The sequence below is a fragment of the Rhineura floridana genome, chromosome 11, assembly GCF_030035675.1.
Source record: "Rhineura floridana isolate rRhiFlo1 chromosome 11, rRhiFlo1.hap2, whole genome shotgun sequence".
Classification (NCBI taxonomy): Eukaryota; Metazoa; Chordata; class Lepidosauria; order Squamata; family Rhineuridae; genus Rhineura; species Rhineura floridana.
This window is the reverse complement of record NC_084490.1, coordinates 21,594,145-21,616,800: the sequence shown is the minus strand read 5'-3', so window position 1 is coordinate 21,616,800 and position 22,656 is coordinate 21,594,145. Positions and strand designations below refer to the sequence as shown.

Sequence of the window (22,656 nt, the reverse complement as noted above, 5' to 3'; positions counted from 1 at the left end):
AGTAAGTTAAGTTGAATTGAGAGTTGTGCCTGAAAGCTACAGTACTGTATGTGATTTACAAAAAGAGATCAAAAGGAGACTAGATTAGAGAAAGAAAAGCAGAACATAAGATAGGAAACCATGGCTAAAGAATCAACACCTAAGGCAAGCTGAGCAGGGTGGTTCATGACAGATGCTCTTGGAGGTCGCTGATTCATAGGGTTGCCATAAGTCATAATCGACTTGAAGGCACATAACAACAACAACAAGGCAAGCATTCCAAGGCTGGAGAAGGACAACTGTGTGATTTGGAGTCTTCCAATGACTGCATTTTTGGAAGGGGAGAATCTGCATGGAGTCCTGACTGATCCTGAACCCTCAGCAGCAGAAGCAGCAGCCACTGCATCCTGGAAGTGTAGGCATGCCAAAGGGAAGCCTCTTCTTATATCTGCTTTATCAGATGAGGCACTAAATGTTTGCATGGGCTGTAGGAATGGGAAGGAAAAATGGGAAAAGCTTGAAAATGTGTATCTCAGAAAATCTAAAAATCATGTGAAGTTTCTCTATGTTGCTGTACGTGCTGAAACAATCTGACAGAGAAGATCTGAATACACATCTAGAGAGATTTAAAAGTCTGCTCCGAGAATTAGAAAGATGTGGTAGATCGTTGGATGAAGATTTGAAAAAGGTCATACTCCTGGCCTCTCTAAATGAATATTGAGTGACTGCTTGCATACTAGAACAGACAGATCAGAATATGGATCAGATTATGGCATATCTGAAAGATCAGGACTATAAAGAGAGACAGGAACAAGCTCTGCCTGAAAAAGTAAATTTTACTGTGGGCAGAAACACCAACCAAAGGCACGATAGAGAGATGAGTCATCTCCCGAAGCCACAACAGGGCACAGATAATCAAAGGTAGAATTGCTTCAAATGCAAATTTCCTAATCATCTTCAAAGAGATTGTCTTAGAAGAGAGACAGAACAAAGAGTTGATTTTAAACAAAGGCAAGCTGAAAGAAAAACACATAGCCAGACTAAAGTGAAGCATTCCAGTTACCGTGTAGCTGATGGAAGAATGATGCTTATAAAACCAGATTTTTAATTGACACAGGTTGTACAGCCCATTTAATAAATGATAAAAATTTGTTTAAGAACCTTAGCTCTCATACACAGAATGTAACTACAGCATCAGGAGATGTGTTCTGTTCTCAAGGAATACGGACAGTGGAGATACTTTGCAAAACACCATAAGGCACCAGAGAGCTTGAAATGAAAAAATGCCTATTTGTTCCAGTATTTGTAGATAATTTAATAAGTGCCACTAAAATAATGGAGCTTGGAGGTCAACTTTATCTAAGTGACAAAATTTCCCAAGTTTTAGATGAAGGAGAAGTATGTTGTACTGCAAAATTGAAAAATGGACTTTTGCGTTTGGAATATTTTGAAACTATGCATGCAAATACAGCCAAAGAAACCTGTGATTCTGGATGTTTACATGTTTGGCATAGAAGAATGGGACATGCCAGCTTAGCCAGAATCAGTGCTGTAGAGAAGAAAAAGTTGGCTAGAGGCATTAAAATGGGCAATGTGAATTCACAGAAAAATGTGAATGTTAACAAAAACAAGACAAAAGGTGTGAAACCAAAATCTCCTAAGAAAAGTGAAAGGAAAACTACAAAACCTCTAGAATTAATTCACACTGACCTTTGTGGACCCATGATAATGGCATCACAGGGTGGAAATGTATACATGCTAACTTTCATAGATGATTACTCAAGGTATACTACAATGTACCTACTGAGAGAGAAAAGTCAAGTACTTCAAAAATTGAAGGACTGTGTCCGAATTGTATCCAACAAATTTGGCAGAAAGCCACAGATTATAAGATCTGATAATGGAGAAGACTTTCTACATGAGGAAGGCATAGAGCACCAGACTACCGTTGTTTATACTCCAGATAAAATGGGGTCACAGAACACATGAACTGGATTCTTGGACAGATGATTAGTTCCTTGTTAAAAGATGCACAGTTACCACAGAAGTACTGGGGGGAAGCTGTGGTTACTGCCACCTATCTGCAGAACCGACGTCAGGCAGCTGCAACCAACAAAACACCTTTTGAGCTATGGCATGATCAGATACCAAGCGTGTCTCACTTTCATGTATTCGGTTGCAAGGCCTTTGTGCACATCCCAAATCCACAACAGAAGAGATCACAGTAATACACCAGCAGAGGTAGATGAAGAGTCTGAGCCAGAAGAGGCATCACAGCCAGAAGGGGCAGCCAAAGTGCCAGTACCCAGATGCTGTGACCGCACCAACAAAGGTGTACCATCAGAAAGACTTGCTTACCTCATGAGAGATGAACTTCCAGAACCAGAGATCTGGAAAGAGATTGAAGCCTTACCCAAAGCTGAAGCTGAGAGGTGGAGGCAGGTAGCCAAGGAAGAGCTGGAAGCTCTACACAAGAATAAAACTTGGACACTGACCAAGCTTCCTGAAGGAAGAAAAGCTATAGGCTGCAAATGGATATTCAAGAAAAAGCCAGATGTGAAGGAAATGTTGAGAGATACAAGGCAAGACTAGTAGCCAAAGGATTCTCTCAAAAGTATGTACAAGACTACTATGAAACATTTGCTCCTGTAGTCAAACACATGACCATCAGAACTCTTCTGAGTGTTGCTGCTAACAAGAAAATGCAGGTGGAGCACATGGATATAAAAACAGCATTCTTGCATGGAGAAATAGAAGAGGAAATCTACATGCAACAACCACCAGGGTTTGAAGTTCCAGGAAAAGAAACCCTGGTGTGTAAACTTCAAAAATCCATCTATAGACTTAAACAGGCTGCCAGAGCCTGAAATGAGAAACTGAGCAAAATGTTCTTCAAAGAAGGCTTTGTACAAGGCAGGGCAGAGCCATGCCTGCGCAGCAGATTCAAGAATAACGATGGACTTACTGATTTATGTGGATGTTCTACTGTTGTCTTATCAAGACCCACTGGACAAAGCAACAACTAGTGAATCATCTCAACAAGGAGGTTGAAGTGAAGTGCCTAAGTGATGTCATTCACTACCTCAGAATACAAATTGAAAGAGAAGATGATGGATCCTTCTTACTGAATCAAAGACAAAAGATCCAAGACCTGCTCGAGAGTCTAGGACTGAAGGATGCACATCCAGCACCTACTCCAATGGACGTAGGATACCTGAAACTGGATCACAACAAACAACCATGGGAAGACCATGAGAGCTACAGACAAGCCATTGGGAAACTTCTATATATCAGCACTGTTAGCAGGCCAGATGTGGCATCAGCAGTGGGATTCTTGTGCAGAAAAACCAGCTCGCCAACCAAAAAAGACTGGAAAGCAATCAAGAGAGTGACAAGATATCTGAAGGACACTGCAACCATGAAACTGAAGTTAGCGACTACCCGAGATCCCAAACTAGCGGGATATGCAGATGCTGATTGGGCTGAAGACACTACAGATCGAAAATCCACCAGTGGAAACATCTTCTACCATGGGGATTCAGTGAGCAACTGGGCAAGTAAGAAACAAGAGACTGTAGCACTGTCTTCCACAAAAGCAGAGTATGTGTCAGCTTCTGAAGCAAACAGACAGTTGACATGGCTACTTGAACTGTTCAAACATTTAGCCATCTTTATACCTGGGCCTGTTGTGATGCATGAAGACAGCCAAGGATGCACCAGACTCATGGAGTCAGAAGGGATGAGTTCACGAACCAAGCACATAGACATGAAGCACCATTTCATTAGAGATACCTACGGCAGAGGACTACTCAACATGGGGTGTTGTCCAACGGAAGACATGACTGCAGACACTCTGATGAAGGCATTGGGCAAAGTCAGATACTGCAAGCTGTGAGACAAGATGAACCTCGTGGGCTGAACCAAACACTCATTGGGAAGGGGTGTTGGAAGTGGGGCAAGAGCAACTCCTGTTTGGGTTCTTTTCTTTGTATTCCAGAAGAAAGATAGAGTTAGGGTCCTCCAGCTGGCTAGGCTTGCCTACCTTTACCTGTGTTGTTCTCTACCTAACTTCCTTCCATTGTAAACTGATATGTGGACAGAAGCTGGCCTACCCCTCTTTCCTTTGTCTTTTTCTTCGACTGTCCGAGGAGAGAGGAGACATCTCTGTCTTTGCTCTCTCTCCTGAGTCGTGAGGGCAATACCCAAGTCTGGGCATTGTGCCTCCAACTTAGTTAGTTAGAATTAGGTATGCCTTTCTTATCTACTATGTATTTCTATAAATAAAGTAGCTTTTCTTAAGTCTCAGTGATCTAAATGCAGGGTAAAAGCCTGCTTCTAAGGTAAATACACACTGGCACACACACACAGCTCAGACCGCTGAAACACTCTGCATATACATATTTCCATAACAATAGGGACTGGAGAGCCAGTATGGTGTAATGGTTAGGGTGTTGGACTATGACCAGGGAGATCAGGGTTCAAATCCCCACTTGGCCACAAAGCTTACTGAATGACCTTGAGTCAGCTATTATCTCTCAACCTACCTCACAGAATTGTTGTGAGGATAAAATGGGGAGATGAGAACCATGTGCACCACCTTGAGCTCCTTGGATGAAAGATGGAATATAAATGTAATAAATGAAAAAATCACCATTTTGTCTCACACAGCCTCACTCAGCCCGGCCTGTCCGGAAGGTGCACGCTTTTGGAAAGAGGGCAAACTCCATCAAGAGAGACCTCAATTCGCCTGTCCTCATGCGTGGCTGGCTTTATAAACAGGTAAAAGCCAGTGAGGAATGAAGGGGGATTCCTTAGCTCAGGCGTAGCTAGCATGGTTCCCTCCAAACATTTTGGAGTACATTTCCCATTAGTTCCAGCCAATATGGCCACTGCTCAGGGATGATGGGAATTGTAGTCTTCAATACATGAGGATGAGTGGCACTAAGTGACTGGATGCCTGCATGGGTGGATCATTCACTGGACCCAAATAATAAGAGGAAGGGAAGCTGGAGGGTGTTGGAGGCAAGGCCAGGTTCAGCACCTGGCATTTTGGGGCAGCTGCTGAGGCCCCAACATTCCAGCTTCAGGGGCCAACACTGATGATACCGTGCTCCCCATCACTACTTTACATTTTACTTTCTGACTTTCTGGGTCTAACCACTCTTTCAATTTCCGCTCCCAACTTGGCATCACTCCAAGGCATGATGGGTAGGAGCCATAGTGACTATGGGGATTAAAATGGCAACTAGATGCACCTGCTAGGAAGGCTGCTGCCTAAGCCCACTGGGGCCACCAGCAGAGGGTACTTTGCCCAAGGGTCCTTCAGACCTGGAGCCAGCTCTATTTGGATGTCTAAAGGGTGAGAGCAGATTTGGGCTGGAAGCCAGGACTCCTGAGTTCCTTTGCAAGTGCTACTGCCTCTCCTCCCGGCCCTCAACATTTTTATTGATTATAGTAAAGGTACAAGGATTGAACTTTAATATCTATAACACAAAAAGAAAATAGGGAAGGAAATAAATACACAACTGAGCGGGCAAAACTGAGGCTAAGATTACTATATTGTAAAGCTTATGGTTGAATATTGTCTTGTGTTGTATTGCATGATTGGTATGCTCCATTTTTCAATAAATGGATTCTCTGGTTGTCTTCCCTCTCTCATCCTTACAGTATTAGTCAACTGAACCATGTGGGCTAATTCCCATATCTTTATAATACAGGGCACTTCCAGATTGTCACTATTTATGGATGAGATTCAATCACATACCGGAAAATTCAGGATGGGCAATGATATTTGATGGGGAGGTCTTGCACAATAAACCTGATTTTCAAAGATTTTGCTGTAAGGAAAGTCATGGGACAATGCACTTGAAGGCATGGAGTAACACTTGCTTTGATGCAACTGTCATCTGACCTCTCTGCAAAAAAATCAGAATGAATATCTGATAGAGAGGATGTCTGGAAGCATCCCCAGCAAGAAACCGAATGGTTCCCCCCCCCGTTATACCAGATAGCCACACATGCAGTTCTCAGCAGGGATGTTACCAATTCTATATCCACTGATAAAACTATTATTTTTGGTGTAACCAAATATAACTATCAGTGAGTCTGCCGGGAGTTCATATCTTGACCTCTTTTGATATCCCCCCCCCTTTTACTCCCCCAGGACAGCTCCGGTCTTAAGTTCTGGAAACGGCGTTGGTTTGTTCTTTCTAATTACTGCCTCTTCTATTACCGAGGTAAGTGGGATTTCCCCAAGGTTCTGTTTGAGGCATCCCAGAGGTGGGTGGAAATGATGTCATTGTGTTTTCACAGGGAGGGTTTTTTCCACAAGTGTCAGGCGAGGTATGCTGATAAAGTGTCAGGGGGTTGGCTGTCTTTCTACTGAGGCAATGACTTTCCCTAGGGCAGTGGCAGCTGGTGGCTCCATATTAGTGGGGCAGTGGAATCCTTTCTGGGTTTTAGTCCGAACTTTCAAGGAGCTGGTTCATCAAAGTTCAGAGTAAAACCCGGAGCAGATTCTACTGCCCCACGGACGTGGCGCTGCCACTGTCCTAGGGTCTGCCTGGGATTGCAGCTGGCTAAATATGCTCTAGGCAGGGGGTGGCTAACCTATGGCCCTCCACAGGTTGTTGGGACTCCAGCTCCCATCAGCCCCAGGCAGCCTGGCCAGTGGATGATGGGACATGGAGTCTAGCAGCATCTGGAGGGCACCTATTTCCTCTCTTCCTACTCTAAGTGATACTGATTACAGTCACTGTTGAGGGAAGGTACCAATGTAAAAAGAATTAGAATATTCACCCTGGGCTGGAGTGCGCTTCAGGAGGTATGGTAGGTTTGCTTTTAGGCCCGTAACCACAAACATTTTGTCTCAAGGGGGCCCCAAATTTTTACAAGCCATGCACGCATGTGGTCTCCATGTGTGAAATATCAATCTAGAACAGACTGAACCTGAATAAACCTCTGTTTAAAGCTCAGAGCCTGGTACTTGTTAGTTATCCCAGTGCTGTTGTACTCGCTAGCCAAAAGACAGCAAGTTAGGAGCAAGTTTACTTGGTAGTAAACTTGGATAGGAAAGTGCCTATATGCTTTTGCATTATATAATTCCTCTTATTCTCTTATTCCTCTTATTCTCTTTCCTGAAGGCACCTCTGCCCTGTCTTTCTAGGGGAAAATGTTCAGATTTAAACGTCTAACAATGCTGCTGCCATGAAGCACCAAGCTATAAAAAGCGAAATGAATTTTTTTAAAAAAACAACAACAACAGATGAGTTGCAGCCAGAGGATAATTCCACAATCCACATTAAATGTGTCCCAAGTGCTTTCCTAAAAAGCCAAGGCTTGGCCGCATGCCGGAAGGATAACTGGGAGGCGGATAGAAGAGGTTTTTTCGAGACTTTGTTGCACAACTTTGTTGCCCAGGCTGTTGGGGTTGAGCAGAATTTGAATCTTTAGTTCCAGGTCCAGAGACCTTGAAAGCCCCTTTAACAATGCTCTAAGGCAGTTGCTCTTAACCCTTTTTTGGATCATAGACCCCTCTGAGAATCTGATGATACCTATGGACCTCATAAATAAATAAATAAAATTAATTTCACTGCATTGAAAAAAAATTAATATTTTTTAGCCCGGTTCATGGACCCCCTGAAGTCCATGGGGCCAATGGTCCACAGGTTAAGAGCTCCTGCTCTAGGACAAGGCTAGGGAACCCGTAGCTCTCCATATGTTATTGGACCCCAACTCCCATCAACCCTGACCATTAGTCATGCTAGTTGGGACTGGTGGGAGTTCGTATCCAACAGCATCTGGAGGGCCACAGGTTCCCCACCCGTGGTCTCAGGAGAAGTGTTGGGAAGTGCATTGAGTTTGCTTTCTGTGACTTTTATTTGGGGGTGGGGTGGGGATGTGTGCATTTCAGACAGCCGTGAAGAGATGGTTTTGGGCAGCATCCTTCTCCCCAGCTATGAAATTCGGACAGCTTTCTTCAACGAGAAGAAGAACCGGCGCTTTGTATTCAAGGTCAGCCTTTTCCCCCTTTATTCATGCTGGTCTGTGGGTGCAGGGTAAGAAGAACCCTGTTGGATCAGACCAAAGGCCTTCCTAGTCCTGCCCCGTGCTTCTAACAGTGACCAATCAGATCTTTAGGAACCAACAGGGCATGCAGGCACTAGCCCTCTCCTGTTGTTGCTGCCCAGCTACCGGTATTGAATACCATATTGCCTTTGAACAAGGTGGTTTCATTTAGTTGTTGTGCCGAAATCTATCTGCTGATAGACCTATTCTCTGAGGGTTTGTCTAATCCAGCATTCCTCAGGCTGGTGCCCTTCAGATGCTGCTGGAATACAACGCCCATCATTCTTGAATTTTAGCCATGCTGGCTGGGGCTGATGGGAGTTGTGGTCCAAGGAACATAGGAAAGCTGCCTTATACTGAGTCAGACCACTGGGCTATCTAGTTCAGTAGTGTCTACACTTAACTGGCAGCGGCTCTCCAGGGTTTCAGATGGGGAACGTTCCCAGTTCTATCTGGAGATGTCGGGGATTGAACCTGGGACCTTCTGCGTGCAAAGTGGATGCTCTACCCCTGAGCGATAGCCCTTCCCTTTACAAGAATGTCTGGAGAGCACCAGGTTAGGGAAGGCTCATCTAATCCCATTTTAAAGTTCCCTAAACTAAAAGCCACAACCGTACCTTTTGCCACTGGACCCCACGAAACCTGCCAGGTCAGAATATTTGTCCCTCTAACTGTGGGCAGTATACTCTGACTGGCAGCAGCTCTACAGGGTCTCAGGCAAAGACCTTTCCCATCACCTGCAACCTGGTCTTTTGGACTGGAGATTGAATCTTGAGAACTTCTGCATGCAAAGCATGTGCAAAAAAAAGGAGATGGTTCTTTCATCTTTCATAGTTGCATAGAAGAGGCGATTTTAGCCAGTAGAGCTTACATGGTGACTGTGAAAGTTCCAGGAGCTCTGTCCTCTTTTGCATCTGGCCAGCTTGTTCTGGTCACTACCCAGAGAAGTAGAGAAAGTTTAAGGGAAAATAATGAGAAAGATTGGCAGTAGAGGAATGCAAGGTGCCCCTGAGTCTGAGGCAATGGAGAGCCCACCTTCTGAGAAATGGAAAGCAGACCATAGTCTGGTGGGTCTGGAAGCCAGGACTCTGGGTTCTTGACAGAGGTGCATATATAGTGGATAGGGCTGGAGGCTGGTTTTGCTCTAAGATCTATTATTTCACTATAATCCAAGGTTTGTTGACAGCCATGCGGGAAATGCAACATGAGTCAACAAGTCCACCATCACCTCTACTCTCCTGCTGTTGTTCACCAACGTTTCTGTATGTCTGCTGCCCCCTTGAGGATTCTTTGACCACTACAAAGACACCTTTCCCCCCCTTCCCTCTCCCAGGCTGAACATCCTGGCATGAGAACCTATTATTTCAGTGCGGAAACCCAGTTGGACATGAATAGCTGGATCAGAGCCATGAACCAATCGGCCGCTGCTGAGTGCGACTACGGAAGCTAGTAAGGGCAGCTGGGGATGGGTGTATACACAGCTCTCTACTGACCTGGTGTAAAATAGCCTCTGACGTTCTCCAGTTTGGGGATGGGACCTGATGCATCAAAAGAAGGGCTGAGGGAAAGAAGCTCTTGAAAGGGGAGTGAGCTCCATTAAGGTCAGGCTTTGGCAGTGAATGGAGATATTAACAGAATAAATTTTTCAAGTTTTCTGAGCAAGAGATTCAGTTTGCTTGGAGCCGAGATGGGAAACCTCTTTCCTGGTGAAGGCTGTATTCCTTTGGGGGATAACCTATCAGGGACCACATCCCAGTGGTGGTCGGGACAGAAGCCAACTATATGTGGGGCCAGAACCAAAAGTGGGCAGTGCCACCCCTTTACTACCTTTTGTCCACCACCTTGTGTACGTCTCACTCACTCACTCACTCACTCACTCACTCACTCTCACTCTGCCAGTCCCCTTTCTCTTACTGTCTCTTTTTGATACCCCTTCTCTCTCTTTTCTTTCCCTTTCCAGCATGCTTTCAGAAGAGGGACAGGGTGTTGTTTCCAGATGCTTGAACTGATCCCTTTGAGAGGATTTTTGAAGTTTGTCAGTGGGCACAGTGGCTTAGTGTTGGTGGGAATCTGGATTTGTGGGTTGTTCAGAAGTGGAGTGGAAGAAATGGGGAGGTTATGCTGTGGGTTTTGAAGAAACCAGCTAGGTTGGGTGGGGTTGGATGAGGAGGAATCAGACTTCATGTTCCCTGGGGACAAGAGGAGCACTGAATAGCAGGGCTACCATTGCAGAGGGAGATGGAACCTGAACTTTTGATACAGCCTAAGCCTTCCCTTCTGCCCCACTCAGCAACCGGGGTCTCCACAGTCAGTCCGTGTCCACCCACACCAGCTTTGAGGATGTCACACTCACGCAAGAGGACTATGCCAAAAGTGCTGAATCCCTGGAAATTGCCCGTCTCTCGGAGATGCGGGAGGGCGAGGCCTCTTCATCTGAGAGCCTTCATGCACAGGACAGTCAGAAGGGATCTCCATGCCTCAGGAGGTCCAGCTCACTCAATGGTGAATACAGTCACAAAAGGGAAGACCAACCAGATTTAAGGTAAATACTATAGTGAGCAAATGACAACTGACAGTGCTTTGGCTTACACAGGGATTAATTTTCACCTTTGTTAACCTTTTGTTGTTTGATTCTGTGTCTCTCTGTCTCCCCCATTTCCATTGGCAGCTCCCTGTCTTCCCAGACACATGGAAGCCCCTCTCCTCTCATCCACACAAAGCTCTCCTCCCGGCCACGGTCCCCGCCCCCTCCTCCCTCTGAGAGCCCATCAACCTCCCCATCTCGGACCCCTCAGCCTTCTCCTCTGCTTTCCATTCGCTCCTCTCGTTCCTACTCCCTCCCCTTGACCCCAGCTGAATCTCCTCAGATACCGGACGCCCATCAGTCGCCTACCCGTGTCCGCCGGAAACCCCCACGAACCACCGCTACACAGGCTGCCTCCTGTGAGGATTTGTCTGCTGTGGTTTCTCTGAGGACCCTTGCACGTCCCAACACTCCCATGGGGCGGGTAGACATTGCCCCCAGTGAGGGCCCTCCCAACAACCCCTATGCCACACTGTCACCCACCACCAGGGGGCGCACCCTGACACCCGCCGACCGGTATGACGTGTTCCCCTCCTCTGAAGACCCCTATGGCAGGCGCTACGCTCGTAGTCCTCATCCCAGCAGAGCCCGACCTGTGGGCGAGGAAAGCCTAACGCCCTCGCTGGGGAGGCACCAGCAGCACAACAGGGTAAGTAGAGGCCACAGCAGCACAGTATGGGCACAGGGGCTCTGAGTTTGGCACTTATCCTGACTTAAATCCATTCTTGCATTAATATTTTCTCTTCTGCCAGTTTGCAGACCGAGGTTATCTCTCCCCGTCAACTGGGCCATCCCGCGCATTGGTCATGTCTCGGCTTCATAGCCGACTGGTGAGTACCAGGCATACGTGTGTGTATGGCATTTTCTTTCCTTCCCGTTCACCGTCCTCTGCCCTGCTTCCTTACCTTCCCCTTCCTGTGCTGCAAAAACTTCCAAGTGTTGTTCCTCCAGGACATCGAGTTTGTTGGCTAGAATGTCTCTTTCCCCACTCATGATCAAGACTATGTGTACTCTGTACATTTAAAAAAAAAGAAATTATGTGCCCAGGTAATCTCAGTTTGGCACTGACAAAACTCAAATCTGCAACTTATATAAATGATGCAAATGAAGCAAATCTTGGTTTTTGTTGTAACTGAGCGAGGGTTTATGTGGAGTGCGGAAGCCCTGCACCAAAGCACTGGAGATGTTGTCCAGCCACCCCTCTGGCTTCTGAGATTTCAACACCAGCTCCCAAGCATGTCTTCAAAATCATAAGGGCTATGAACTAGCTTCCTCTTTTCCCAGAAAGCTGCATTGTGCAACCAACATCACCTTGTGCCATTTTTTAGCATTTCCATGCAACTGTGGCATAAAACACAGTCCTGCTCATGAGTTTCCTTGGCTATACTCCTTAACACTTGCCTTCCCTTTTCCTACAGATCACCCCCCACTCAGCCTCATCCAGCTACCTCCACCTACCGCCCCTGCCCCCCCTGCCTAACCGGCCCACCCCTGGGAAAAGGACATCTTTAGGGATGACGGTATGTGATTTTTGGGCTTGACCCTCCCTCTGTCAAACGTTTAATTAGCAAAACAAGTGGGCTAGGTGCCGTATGGAACTTAAAGGAAGTCATAAAATCAGCAGCAGCAGCAGCTCACTAAGTGGGGCAGAGCTGCTACACTAGCTTCCAAGCGTGTGGTCGCTGTTGCTAATGAGGAGGGGCGAGGCAGCAGGAAGGTTGTTGGGGTGCAAATGCACAGACAAGAGTGCTGCACTGGTGGTGTCAGTGGTCCATCCAGTGTTGTCGACAATGACTGGCAGCGGCTTAAAAGGTTTCAGGCAGAGAGTCTCTCCCAGCCCTGCCTGGAGATGCCAGGGTTTGAACCTGGGACCTTCTGCATGCAAGGCAGATGCTCTGCCACTGAGCTAAGTATTTGACTTGATCCAGCAGGGCTCTTATGTTCTTTAGATGGTAAGGTGTATTCACTTACTTCAAAATGTGGTGAGCTGACCGTGCTGTGTTTGGGGGCCCTCCTGCTCATGCTGCTAACATGATTAAGCCCCAAACGTATCACATTGTCTCCTGGGAGAGACTGTGGCTTGTTGCACTCTGAAAACTAAAACAATCTACACGTCATTTTCTTTTTAAATGGCACCACTTTCAAATGCATACAAGGATAGGACTGCATGCAGTCTGGTGTTCCGAGGTCGACATTGCTGGGCAGCTGCTGAGGCCCATGCTATTTGCAAAGGGCAGCAGTTGGTGGCAATGGCAGTTTGGAATGGGAGGGTCCCAGTGAGGGTGTGTCCAAGGGCCTTCCCCCAAAACCTGGAGATAGCAACAACTGCATGTGCTCCCCCATATTTTTGTTTTGATTAACTCCCTGCACATAGAAACCTAATGTGTCAAGGAAGAGGTTAGACTAGAATTATTCTGCCTAAGATGCTAGCTTTCCATGCATTGGGAGTTTTTGATGTGGGAGGCATCCTGACACATAATGATCACTTGCATTCCAAAGTGGTACAGCCTCAGGAACTAATTCTAAGGCCAGCCAAGAGACTTTTCTTGAATTAAACTGGACGAGAGCTGGCATTGCAGGATCTTGGAACTTGAGTAATGAAGTCCTGGGTTCAAATCATGCTGCCAAACAGTTCTCACACTATGTACACACCATACATTTAAAGTGCACACCTCCAAGAATCCTGGGAAATGTAGCTTATACCTCACAGAGCTGCAGTTCCTGGCACCCTTAACAAACTGCAGTTTCCCAGGATTCTTTGGGGAAGTCATGTGCTTTAAATGTATGGTGTATGCACAGCCTCAGTCTTAGCTGTAACATGAGATTAATTATTACCCACCTGACTTGCAGGGTTGTGTGGCCAGGATTATTGAAATTGTGCACACAAAAGTGTTTTGAACAGCTCACAAACGCAACAGAAATGTGGCAGGTGATTAAGTGATGTTTTTATCAACCTTTTCCTGTATTCCAGTGCCGGAATCCTGTGCGGGAGAGAAGCGTCCATTGTGCTGGTGGGCAGAGGTTTGAAAGTGATACTGATGTATGTATCTCCAGTTCTTCTCATAACTAGGCTTTCTTTATTGTTGCTGTTCTTAATTTTTTAAATTATTTATACCCCACTTTTCAAAAGAAAACTTTTTCAAAGTGGCTTAGAAAACAAACAATATGAACATCACTTAAAACAGCTCTGGGGAAACTCCATCAGCCCCAGCTAGCCTGGTCAATGGTCAGGGATGATGGGAGTTGTAGTCCAGCAACATCTGGAAGGCCTCAGTTCCCCCAGCCCTGAGATAAAGTAGATTGAGACTTTCCCTCATCTTTGTGTGAGAGAAGGGCAAATACCTCTTCTAAAATGGTGTTTGGTGACTAGTTTTTGTAATCTATCATAAATTAATTAACACAAAACTTTCTTCCAAGAAAATAGGATTGGAATCCACCCTGGGGTCACTGTTCATTGCAGAATTTACACAGGAGTAGACCTACAATATAGTTCTAATTTATTGACACCTGCATGCTAGTTAACAATGCTCCCAAAATTTAGTCACTTTCTGTTTTCATGTTTCATTCTGTAAACAAAAAGCAAAAAATCCAAAGGAATGTAGTCCTTAAAAAAAAAAATTGGGCATTCAGGTGTGTTTTTGGTCCTAGCCAATGTTAAACCTATAGATGTAGAAAAATGTCCCAAGTGATTTTTAAAGCAAAAACCAACCCAGGAACGCTGGGAAGTGCCATTCTTCTGACACGATGCATGTGGCTTCATTTTGGGACATATTGCTACCAAAGACGCATTTTAATTGGCTTGAGGTAGAAAAATGAGATGATGTTTTCATTGTGAGTATGCTGCTAAGCTTCCTGTGGCTGTTAGGAGGGTTCTTTCTTTGTTCTGTTTTGTGCCATATTGTATTTATATTTCTGTTTTTACTGTGTTGTAAGTTGCTTGGAGACCTTCAGGTAACTAGCGACTAACAAGTCTAATAAATAATAGGGCTTTTTTTGTGACAGTATTCTCCAGAACAAAGTACCAGTACCTCTTTTTTTTGCAGCTCATGGCAGCCATTTTGTGCTGACACACAGAGAACTTTTATCAATATATGAGTACTGGCACCTCATTTTTTTTTAACCCAAAAAGCAGTGATAGTAGTTATTATTGTCCCATAAAACAGTATACGTCAGTTTTGTGCTACCCCATGTCAATTTTATACTAGATAAGCGTTGCATGGGACCTACTGGTGAAAGGCAGGTAACAAATTTAATAATAATAAAGATTATGTAGAAAATTATCTTATAAAACTAGATATGTCCACTTTTTAGTTGTCTTGGATGATGTCTGGCAGACAAAAGAAAGAACTTTTCCACACAGCAGTGCATATTTAAACTATGGAGTTTGTTCCCACAAGAGGCAGTGATGGCCACCAACTTGGATGGCTTTAAAAGAAGATTAGACACATTCATGGAGGATGAGGCTATCAGTGGCTACTAGCCATGATGGCTGTTCTCTGTGTCCACTGTTGGAGGCAGAATGCTTCTGAATATAAGTTGCTGGGAATCACAGGTGGGGAGAATTGCTGTTGTGCTCAGGTCCTTATTTATTTATTACAATTATTTATATCCCGCCTTTCAGGATATAGATCCTATCAAGGTGGCTTACAAGTAATACTCGATTACATATTTTAAAAAATACAATAAAAATATAACCCACACATGGCAAAAACAGAAATTTTAAAACTAAGTGTGGTATGATTATAAAATCCCTATGGGGATGTGTGCTTTCTGTCCTGTTTTAATTCCGAGGGAAAATTCCCTTATCTTGGGATTTAATTATATTTTCTTATCTTTGCCTAGAACAGGAGTCCTCTGGCCTTTAGTAGTAGCAGCCACATGCCATCATGGGCAGATGTCCCTCTCCACACACATGAGCCTCCCTTCCTGTGGGGGGAGAGGGAAATCCACTCTTTCCTATAACCCCTGATATGCCCTCCAGGGAACAGGATTGCACTCCGAGTAATTTTGACCCAAACATTTTAAAGGTGTGTAACCAGAAGCATTTAAGAGTTTTAGCTATTCAAATTGTGGCACCTGATTGGCCACTGTGAGAACAGGATGCTGGACTAGATTGGCCAGTAGCCTGATCTAAGGATCTGTTAGAATACTGTCCAATTCAGATTTGATACTGAATTTTCCATTAATTCTCTTGTTCTCAATCACTGAGGGTTGGATGTTTATTTGGCAAATTTCTGCAGCTATTTTTGAAAACAGACTTTAACATCAGTTGTGAGAATAATTTATTGATATTTTCTTTAAAAGTATCAATATTAATATCAATATTTTTTCCAAGCGGAAAATAACCCGAATTGGTAAAAGCAGCGGCTAACTGATACTGAACAAACTCGAATCAATGCCAGCCTGTTAGGTCGACGGAATGCTTTCGAACGGGCACCAGCCAACAGATCCCATCCCTAGCCTGATCCAGCAGGCTCTTCTTATGTTGTTAGGTTTGGACAAACTTGTCCGAATTAATTGGGACTCCTTTTAATCCATTAAGATTTTTAATTGATTCATTTCAATATTAATTGACTGAACCTAATAATATAACAGTAATACCTCAGTTAACATATCCTCCAGGAAAGAAGCTCCTTTTAACAAAGTTTTTTGGGGTGCCTGGGGCATGGGGGGTGCACACCCTGACATAGTCATGTGGCTCCTTGTCTACTGGATTGCAGGTGCTGCAGGCAGCTCTCTCACACGTGGCTGGAATGGCGCTCCTTGCCAGGTGGCGCAGGCGCCTCCACAGTAAACAGTGCTTCTGGTTCCCTGGAAGCACTGCTTACTGCAGATACGTCTGCTTGAGTGTAGGGGAGGATGGCAGAGGGAGAGGGACACCAAGCGCAGGGTGATGTCAGCGGCTGCCCCTTACCTGCCTGCTTCAGTGTATGGAGAGGAGAAGTGTGTATAGAGCTTTAGATTTCTACAGCAAGATGCTACGTGATAAAAGAAAAAAAGGCAAGGCAGCCATCCCTGGATGCATTTTGGAATAAGTGTTTAAGTGGTCTGTATGCAAGGCTTACCTGACCCAGTTGTTTCATTTCAGACATGCTCATTATTAGTTTTGAATAAAAAGTTTGCTGAAATATGTTGAACTGCTCTTCTTTTTTGTGGGGTAGGATCCTATCCCTATTATTTCCATGTTATTCCTACCTCTGATACCAATGCTTCTGTTAAAGAAGTAATGCCCAGGAACACATGTATTTTGTTAACTGCAGTATTGCTGTATCTTCTAACAGCCTCTCGAAGAAACCTCTCCACACACCATTCCAAGTGTTCTAAAGAGAGTTTGCCTGCTTGCCTGCTAAAGCTCTTATAAAGCCATGATTCTATGTGCCGCAGCATCATCTAGTGGTGGTCTCCTAGAATTTCACCTCTCTGTTTCTAGGCACTCTTGACAAAACTGTGTGGCCAAGACAAACTGCTTCGTGGTCTGGAAGAGGAGACAGGACAGCTCCGGGTTGAAAAGGTACTTTATTGCCATTTCCTCTTTCCCTTACTTGCATTAGGAAACCAATCACCTGATTTATTCTGGCTATAGTTGTGTTACAACTCTTTTCCGTTAGGAGCCTCTGGGAACGATCGTGGGATTGTCCCTCTTCTTACTACATGAGGATTTTGAAGTGGCATACAGACATACCCTTCTAGCTGCAATAGCATTCATATTGAATCCTTGCAGAGCCGTGTAACTGCCATCAGATGGCACAAAGACTCCCCGTAGCCACCTTGAAGCCCTTATGGGTGTCATACTATTTTGATGGCACACCAGATGTTGGAACACACACAGAGCTAGATCTTCGGGGGGCTGCTTAGCGTTTGGTTCTGCCTTTTGAAGCCGGGGAGGGGCGTTGTGCTAAGTGGACGATGGTGCCTTCCCTCTTTGTGATTCTTCAAATCACACAGAAGATGTACAAATCACACAGAAGAAAGGCCTATGGCTACATCAGACTTGATCCTTCTTGAAATATATGGCGCTTTTTACAGGAGAGGATTGAAAAGGCTTTGGAGGTGACGCGTCTGAAGTTGGAGGAGTTTAAAGGCCAAGATGCCACAATGGAGAAAATCTGTTACCAGCAAAGACAGTTGCAAGATGAACTGGTGCAAATCCGAGCTCGCCTCTGTGATCTGGTGCTGGTGAGTGGCTCTCCATCCTAGAGGACAGCTGCCAATCAGAAGCAGGGAAGGGCACAACCACTTAGTAGTATTTGAAGAGCGCTAGGTGAAATATCATCATTGTACAAGTAGCTCAGGTAGATCAACAGGTAGATCAGGTGGCAAGCTGCAGTAGGGGCTGCTTAGCAATACTCTAGGTTCCTTCTTTAAGTGCTTATGTTCCTTTTCCCCTAATGTGCTGGTGTTTGTATTATATTCTGCTAGCAGTCTCATACCTGGCATTGCTTGGGAATTGTAAGAAACCAAAAAATCACTGCAGTTTTGAACGTTTCAGTCCACCATCTTTATGCAAGATGGTGTCCAATTGTATTCAAACTGTCAGAAACCTGCTTCTTGATCTCAGGAACCATCTTGCAAAACTTGGTTAAAATTAGTGCAGATTTGGAAAGGTTCACTCCACCATTTTGATTCAAAATGGCATCGAATTGTATTCAAATGTCGACAAACTGTCCCTTGATCTCAGGAACCGTCATGCAAAATTTGGTTAAGATATCTGAAGAGGTGTCCAAATGCATAGCAAACAACTTTCCAAAATATTAATAGATTTCTGACCTTCAGGGGAGAGTGCCCACACTTAACATGGGGTTACACTCCCCCTAAAGGAGCAGGTCCGTAGTTTGGGGGTCTTATTAGATCCGCTCCTGTCACTTGAGGCTCAGGTAGCCTTGGTGGCACGGAATGCGTTCTACCAGCTTCGGCTGGTAGCCCAACTACGACCCTATCTGGACAGGGAGAACCTCGCCTCAGTTATTCACACTCTGGTAACCTCTAGATTGGATTACTGTAATGCACTCTACGTAGGGTTACCTTTGAAGACGATTCGGAAACTTCAGCTAATGCAGAATGCTGCGGCCAGAGTTCTTACTGGGACGAAGAAATTCGACCATATAACACCTATTCTGGCCCAACTGCACTGGCTACCTATATGTTTCCGGGCCAGATTCAAAGTGTTGGTTCTTACCTATAAAGCCCTTAACGGCATCGGACCGCAATATCTGATGGAACGCCTCTCTCGCTATATACCTACCCGTTCACTGCGCTCGACATCTAAGGCCCTTCTCCGGGTCCCAACCCATAGGGAGGCCCGGAGAACAACAATTAGATCTAGGGCCTTTTCAGTGGTGGCCCCCGAATTATGGAATGCCCTCCCAGATGAGATATGCCTGGCGCCTTCTTTGTTATCTTTTCGGCGCCAGGTAAAAACCTGCCTCTTCGCCCAGGCATTTTAAACTTAAATTTAATTTTATTTTAAACTTAACTGTAACTGTATTTTTATTTTATTCGTATTTTAATTTTGTTTTTAAATATGTTTTATATTGTATGTTTTAATCCACACTTGTTCGTTTTTAAATGTGGTTTTATTTTGCTGTACACCGCCCTGAGAGCTTGTTGCTATAGGGCGGTTTAAAAGCGTAATTAAATAAATAAATAAAAATAAAAAATAAACATAGGAAAAATAGTCGTAAGAGGGAGGTAATGGCAGTCTTGGGGGAACTCTAAAATTTATAGGAGTACAAAAAAATCTTTAGGGGGGGAAAAAGCCCTAAGAGCAGGGAACTCCCCAAACCAAAGAGGGCTGAGTGTGATCAGTGCCCTCAGAATGCTAACTGAGGGCTCATCTGCTCTGTGGCTTACTGTGTGTTTCATGCTACTTGTATCTCCTTTTAATTCGCATGGTTCACATGATATTACTGGCAAACAGAAGCTATCATGCAGTTTTCCCCCTTTAAATCCGTACTAACCCAATCCACTGATAATACTAAAAGGGAAGAAAAAAAGTCTTCTCTCCGTATCTCTAGTGCTTGCAGATGCTTTGCTCCGATGCTTTTAGGTGGGTGTGCCAATCATTTCCCTCTCCACCCCCACTCCCTCCTTCTCCCTTCTTTCATTTTGTTTCCTGTGGGCTGACAAGCAACTCCTGGCTGCTCTCCCCTGTTCTGCTGGCCTTTTTTATGTTGCTGCAAATGGTGCCATTATTTTTCTTTTCCCCTAACTTGTGTGCTCAAACAGAGATTTGTATTTCAGCTGTATCAAAAAACCCTGAAAACTGAGAGGGAGGGAGAACAATGCAGTGGAGTGGCTGGGAAAGAGGATGGGGGAAGAGAGGGACAGATATAAAAAGGATAGAGAGAACCATATCATTGTTGGGATAAGTCATTTGCTCATACACCCTCCTGAAAGAAGACTCGAGATAAGATATATGGGGGAAAGGTTATATATATTAAAATATGACAGTTAGAAGATCTGCAAATGAGCTGCTGCTCTGACATGTCTTCCGACATGCTGGGTCTGGAGGTCTCGGGCAGAAGAAAGAAGGACCACGAGCTGAGACAAAGACAAGCAAGCAGACTGGAGCTGCCGAACTGCTGGCCTGAAGAAAAGAGGAAGAGGAAAATGGGATCCAGCCCTAAATACCTGGCTGGCATTGCTGCTCCTATTGGGCACTGTTGCCCTTGTGTTCCCTGGAAGCACCCCCACCTGTATACGTTTCTTCCAGGTGGAGGGGTATAGCAAACCCCATTTCAGCTATGGCAGGAATGTCATTCCTGGTTCACACTGAGCAGCTATTTTGAAATGTCCCAGTGAGGACTGCACATGCTCAGTGGCCAGAGAATGCTGAGTGACTGCTGGGGGAAGGAGGACAGAAAAGTGGGTGGGAATGGAAAGGAACACTCCATGCTGCAACATTTTGTTGCAGGTCCATCCATCCTTCTGTCCATGTGTGTGTGTGCAATATATGGGGAGGGAAATTAAAAAATAGTATCCCCCCACCTGAAGCGACACAGCCCTCTCAGGATTCTACCACCTCGTTCTGCAGCATGGGTAGACGAGGCCTTATCTGCAATATTGGTTTCTTGCATGAATCAGCACATGGTAAGGGATTGGAATAAATAGCTGTTTTGTTGCTTTCCACTCAGGACAGTGAAAGAGCGTGGGAGGATTATACGGCCTTGGAAAATGACTTGCAGATGCTGAAGGGCTCCTTAGAGCACATCCGGAGTGTAGGGCACCCCCAGGTAAATCGTCCCCACTTCTAAACCTCTATCAACCTTTGTGGGATTATGAAAATAATTTGGGCTGTGTATTCTTCATGCAAAAAAGTGATAAAAATCTAAATTAAGTACTCTGAAAAGTCAAATTTTGTCAATAAATTATGCAAATGAAAAAAAATTCTTTATATTCATTTGTTTCCCACAGATTATTCTGTTTTCACTTTTTCCCCCCTGCATAATTGGTTGTGCTTCTGGTTAGCTGGGTGGGCAGGAAGATGACCTGTCCAGAGAATATTAAAGTTATCCTCTCTTGACCTCTGGAAATCTCTGTTTCTGCCATAAGTGCTAGAAACGTATTTAAAATGAATAAAAGAAAATGCATGATAAAAAGTACTGGATTCCATGTTTGATAACTGCATTCTGCATCATGCTTGGTGAAATAATTTGCTAAGCAAGTGATGTGCCTCAGAAACTTGTAAGGAAGCTTGATTGCTGAATTGCTCTTATATAGAGCCCATGTCTCTGATCTGGAGGTGGAATGGGAAGGGGGGTGGGCAGAGGCATGGCACCTGGGCCATATCTCAGTGGCAGAGTAGAACCGCCAAGATGGTCTGCTTCTTATGAATGCACAGGAATGAGGGTTCCCACGTTCTCCCCTTCACCTGGTGGCTATTTAGATTCCTTATTTGACCACCATTGTGTATACCTAGGCATGCATGGTTGCTGAGAGCAGTAGCCTTAATAGGCAGGCTAAAGGTAGGAAATCTCTCCCAATGAATCTTGGGACTCGGGAAATATCAGGAAAAAGAAATGGGAGCTCTACAGCAGATTATCTTTATAATATTTATTTCTTCAAACACTTTTACAATTAATGCATACCATCAGCCAGTATCAGAATTATTCAGATTATTACGTTGCAATATATAAATTCTGTCATTCCATATGTAACTCTAATTCCCTAATGCAGAATCTTAAAAGCTCAGGAAAGAAATGAATGTAGTCTCACTCAATACATGTATCAGACCTCAGCAGCAGGGCAGCATATCTTTGACCAGTCCAAAAGACCTGGTGAATGGCATTGTGTTCCTCACATATTTATAGCCCTTTATTGTCAGGCAGATGCCTTTACAGTGGATGGCTACTATTTATTTATTTATTGAATTTCTTAGTCGCCCATCTGGCTGGCTATCCAACCACTCTGGGCGACGTACAAAATAAGCATACAGATACAATAAACATTAAAAATCTGGACACAAGATAATAAAATCTAGCCCAACCCAAAAGCCTGCCTGAAGAGCCAGGTCTTCACGGCCTGGTGGAAACTCATAATAGAGGGGGCATGGCGGAGATAATTTGGGAGGGAGTTCCACAGGGTGGGGGCCACAATTGAAAAAGCCCTCTCTCTAGTCCTCACCAGTCTGGCAGAGATAGGTCTTTTGAGGCTGATCTTGTTGGACGGCATAGCTGATGATGCTGGAGTCGCTCCTTCAGATAGACTGGGCCGAAACCGTATAGGGATTTAAAGGTCAAAACCAACACCTTGAATTGGGCCCAGCAAGCAACTGGTAGCCAGTGCAACTCTTTTAGCACTGGAGTTATGTGATCTCGCCGGCGGCTGCCTTTAATCAGGCGTGCCGCTGCGTTCTGTACCAGTTGCAACTTCCGGGCCGTTTTCAAGGGTAGCCCCACGTAGAGCACATTACAGTAGTCTAGGCGAGAGGAGACCAGGGCATGTACCACCGATGGGAGCAGGTGATTGGGAAGGTAGGGGCGCAGCCTCCATATCAGATGGAGTTGATACAATGCTGCCTGGCTCAC

The 22,656-nt window shown here is 44.9% G+C and overlaps 1 protein-coding gene across 9 annotated transcripts in view; it reads left to right on the top strand.

Annotated features, from left to right (window-relative positions):
- The window catches only part of PLEKHA4 (pleckstrin homology domain containing A4), a 66,308-nt gene that overhangs the window by 31,302 nt on the left and 12,350 nt on the right, over positions 1-22,656 (top strand). For all 9 annotated transcript variants that reach the window (XM_061591199.1, XM_061591201.1, XM_061591200.1 and 6 more), the window contains exons 3-14: positions 4,648-4,758; positions 6,143-6,215; positions 7,892-7,992; positions 9,380-9,495; positions 10,337-10,588; positions 10,715-11,279; positions 11,383-11,460; positions 12,049-12,150; positions 13,602-13,670; positions 17,061-17,141; positions 17,657-17,806; positions 20,764-20,862. In XM_061591199.1, the coding sequence (XP_061447183.1) occupies positions 4,648-4,758; positions 6,143-6,215; positions 7,892-7,992; positions 9,380-9,495; positions 10,337-10,588; positions 10,715-11,279; positions 11,383-11,460; positions 12,049-12,150; positions 13,602-13,670; positions 17,061-17,141; positions 17,657-17,806; positions 20,764-20,862 (1,797 nt within the window). The remainder of the gene's footprint in view (positions 1-4,647; positions 4,759-6,142; positions 6,216-7,891; positions 7,993-9,379; positions 9,496-10,336; positions 10,589-10,714; positions 11,280-11,382; positions 11,461-12,048; positions 12,151-13,601; positions 13,671-17,060; positions 17,142-17,656; positions 17,807-20,763; positions 20,863-22,656) is intronic.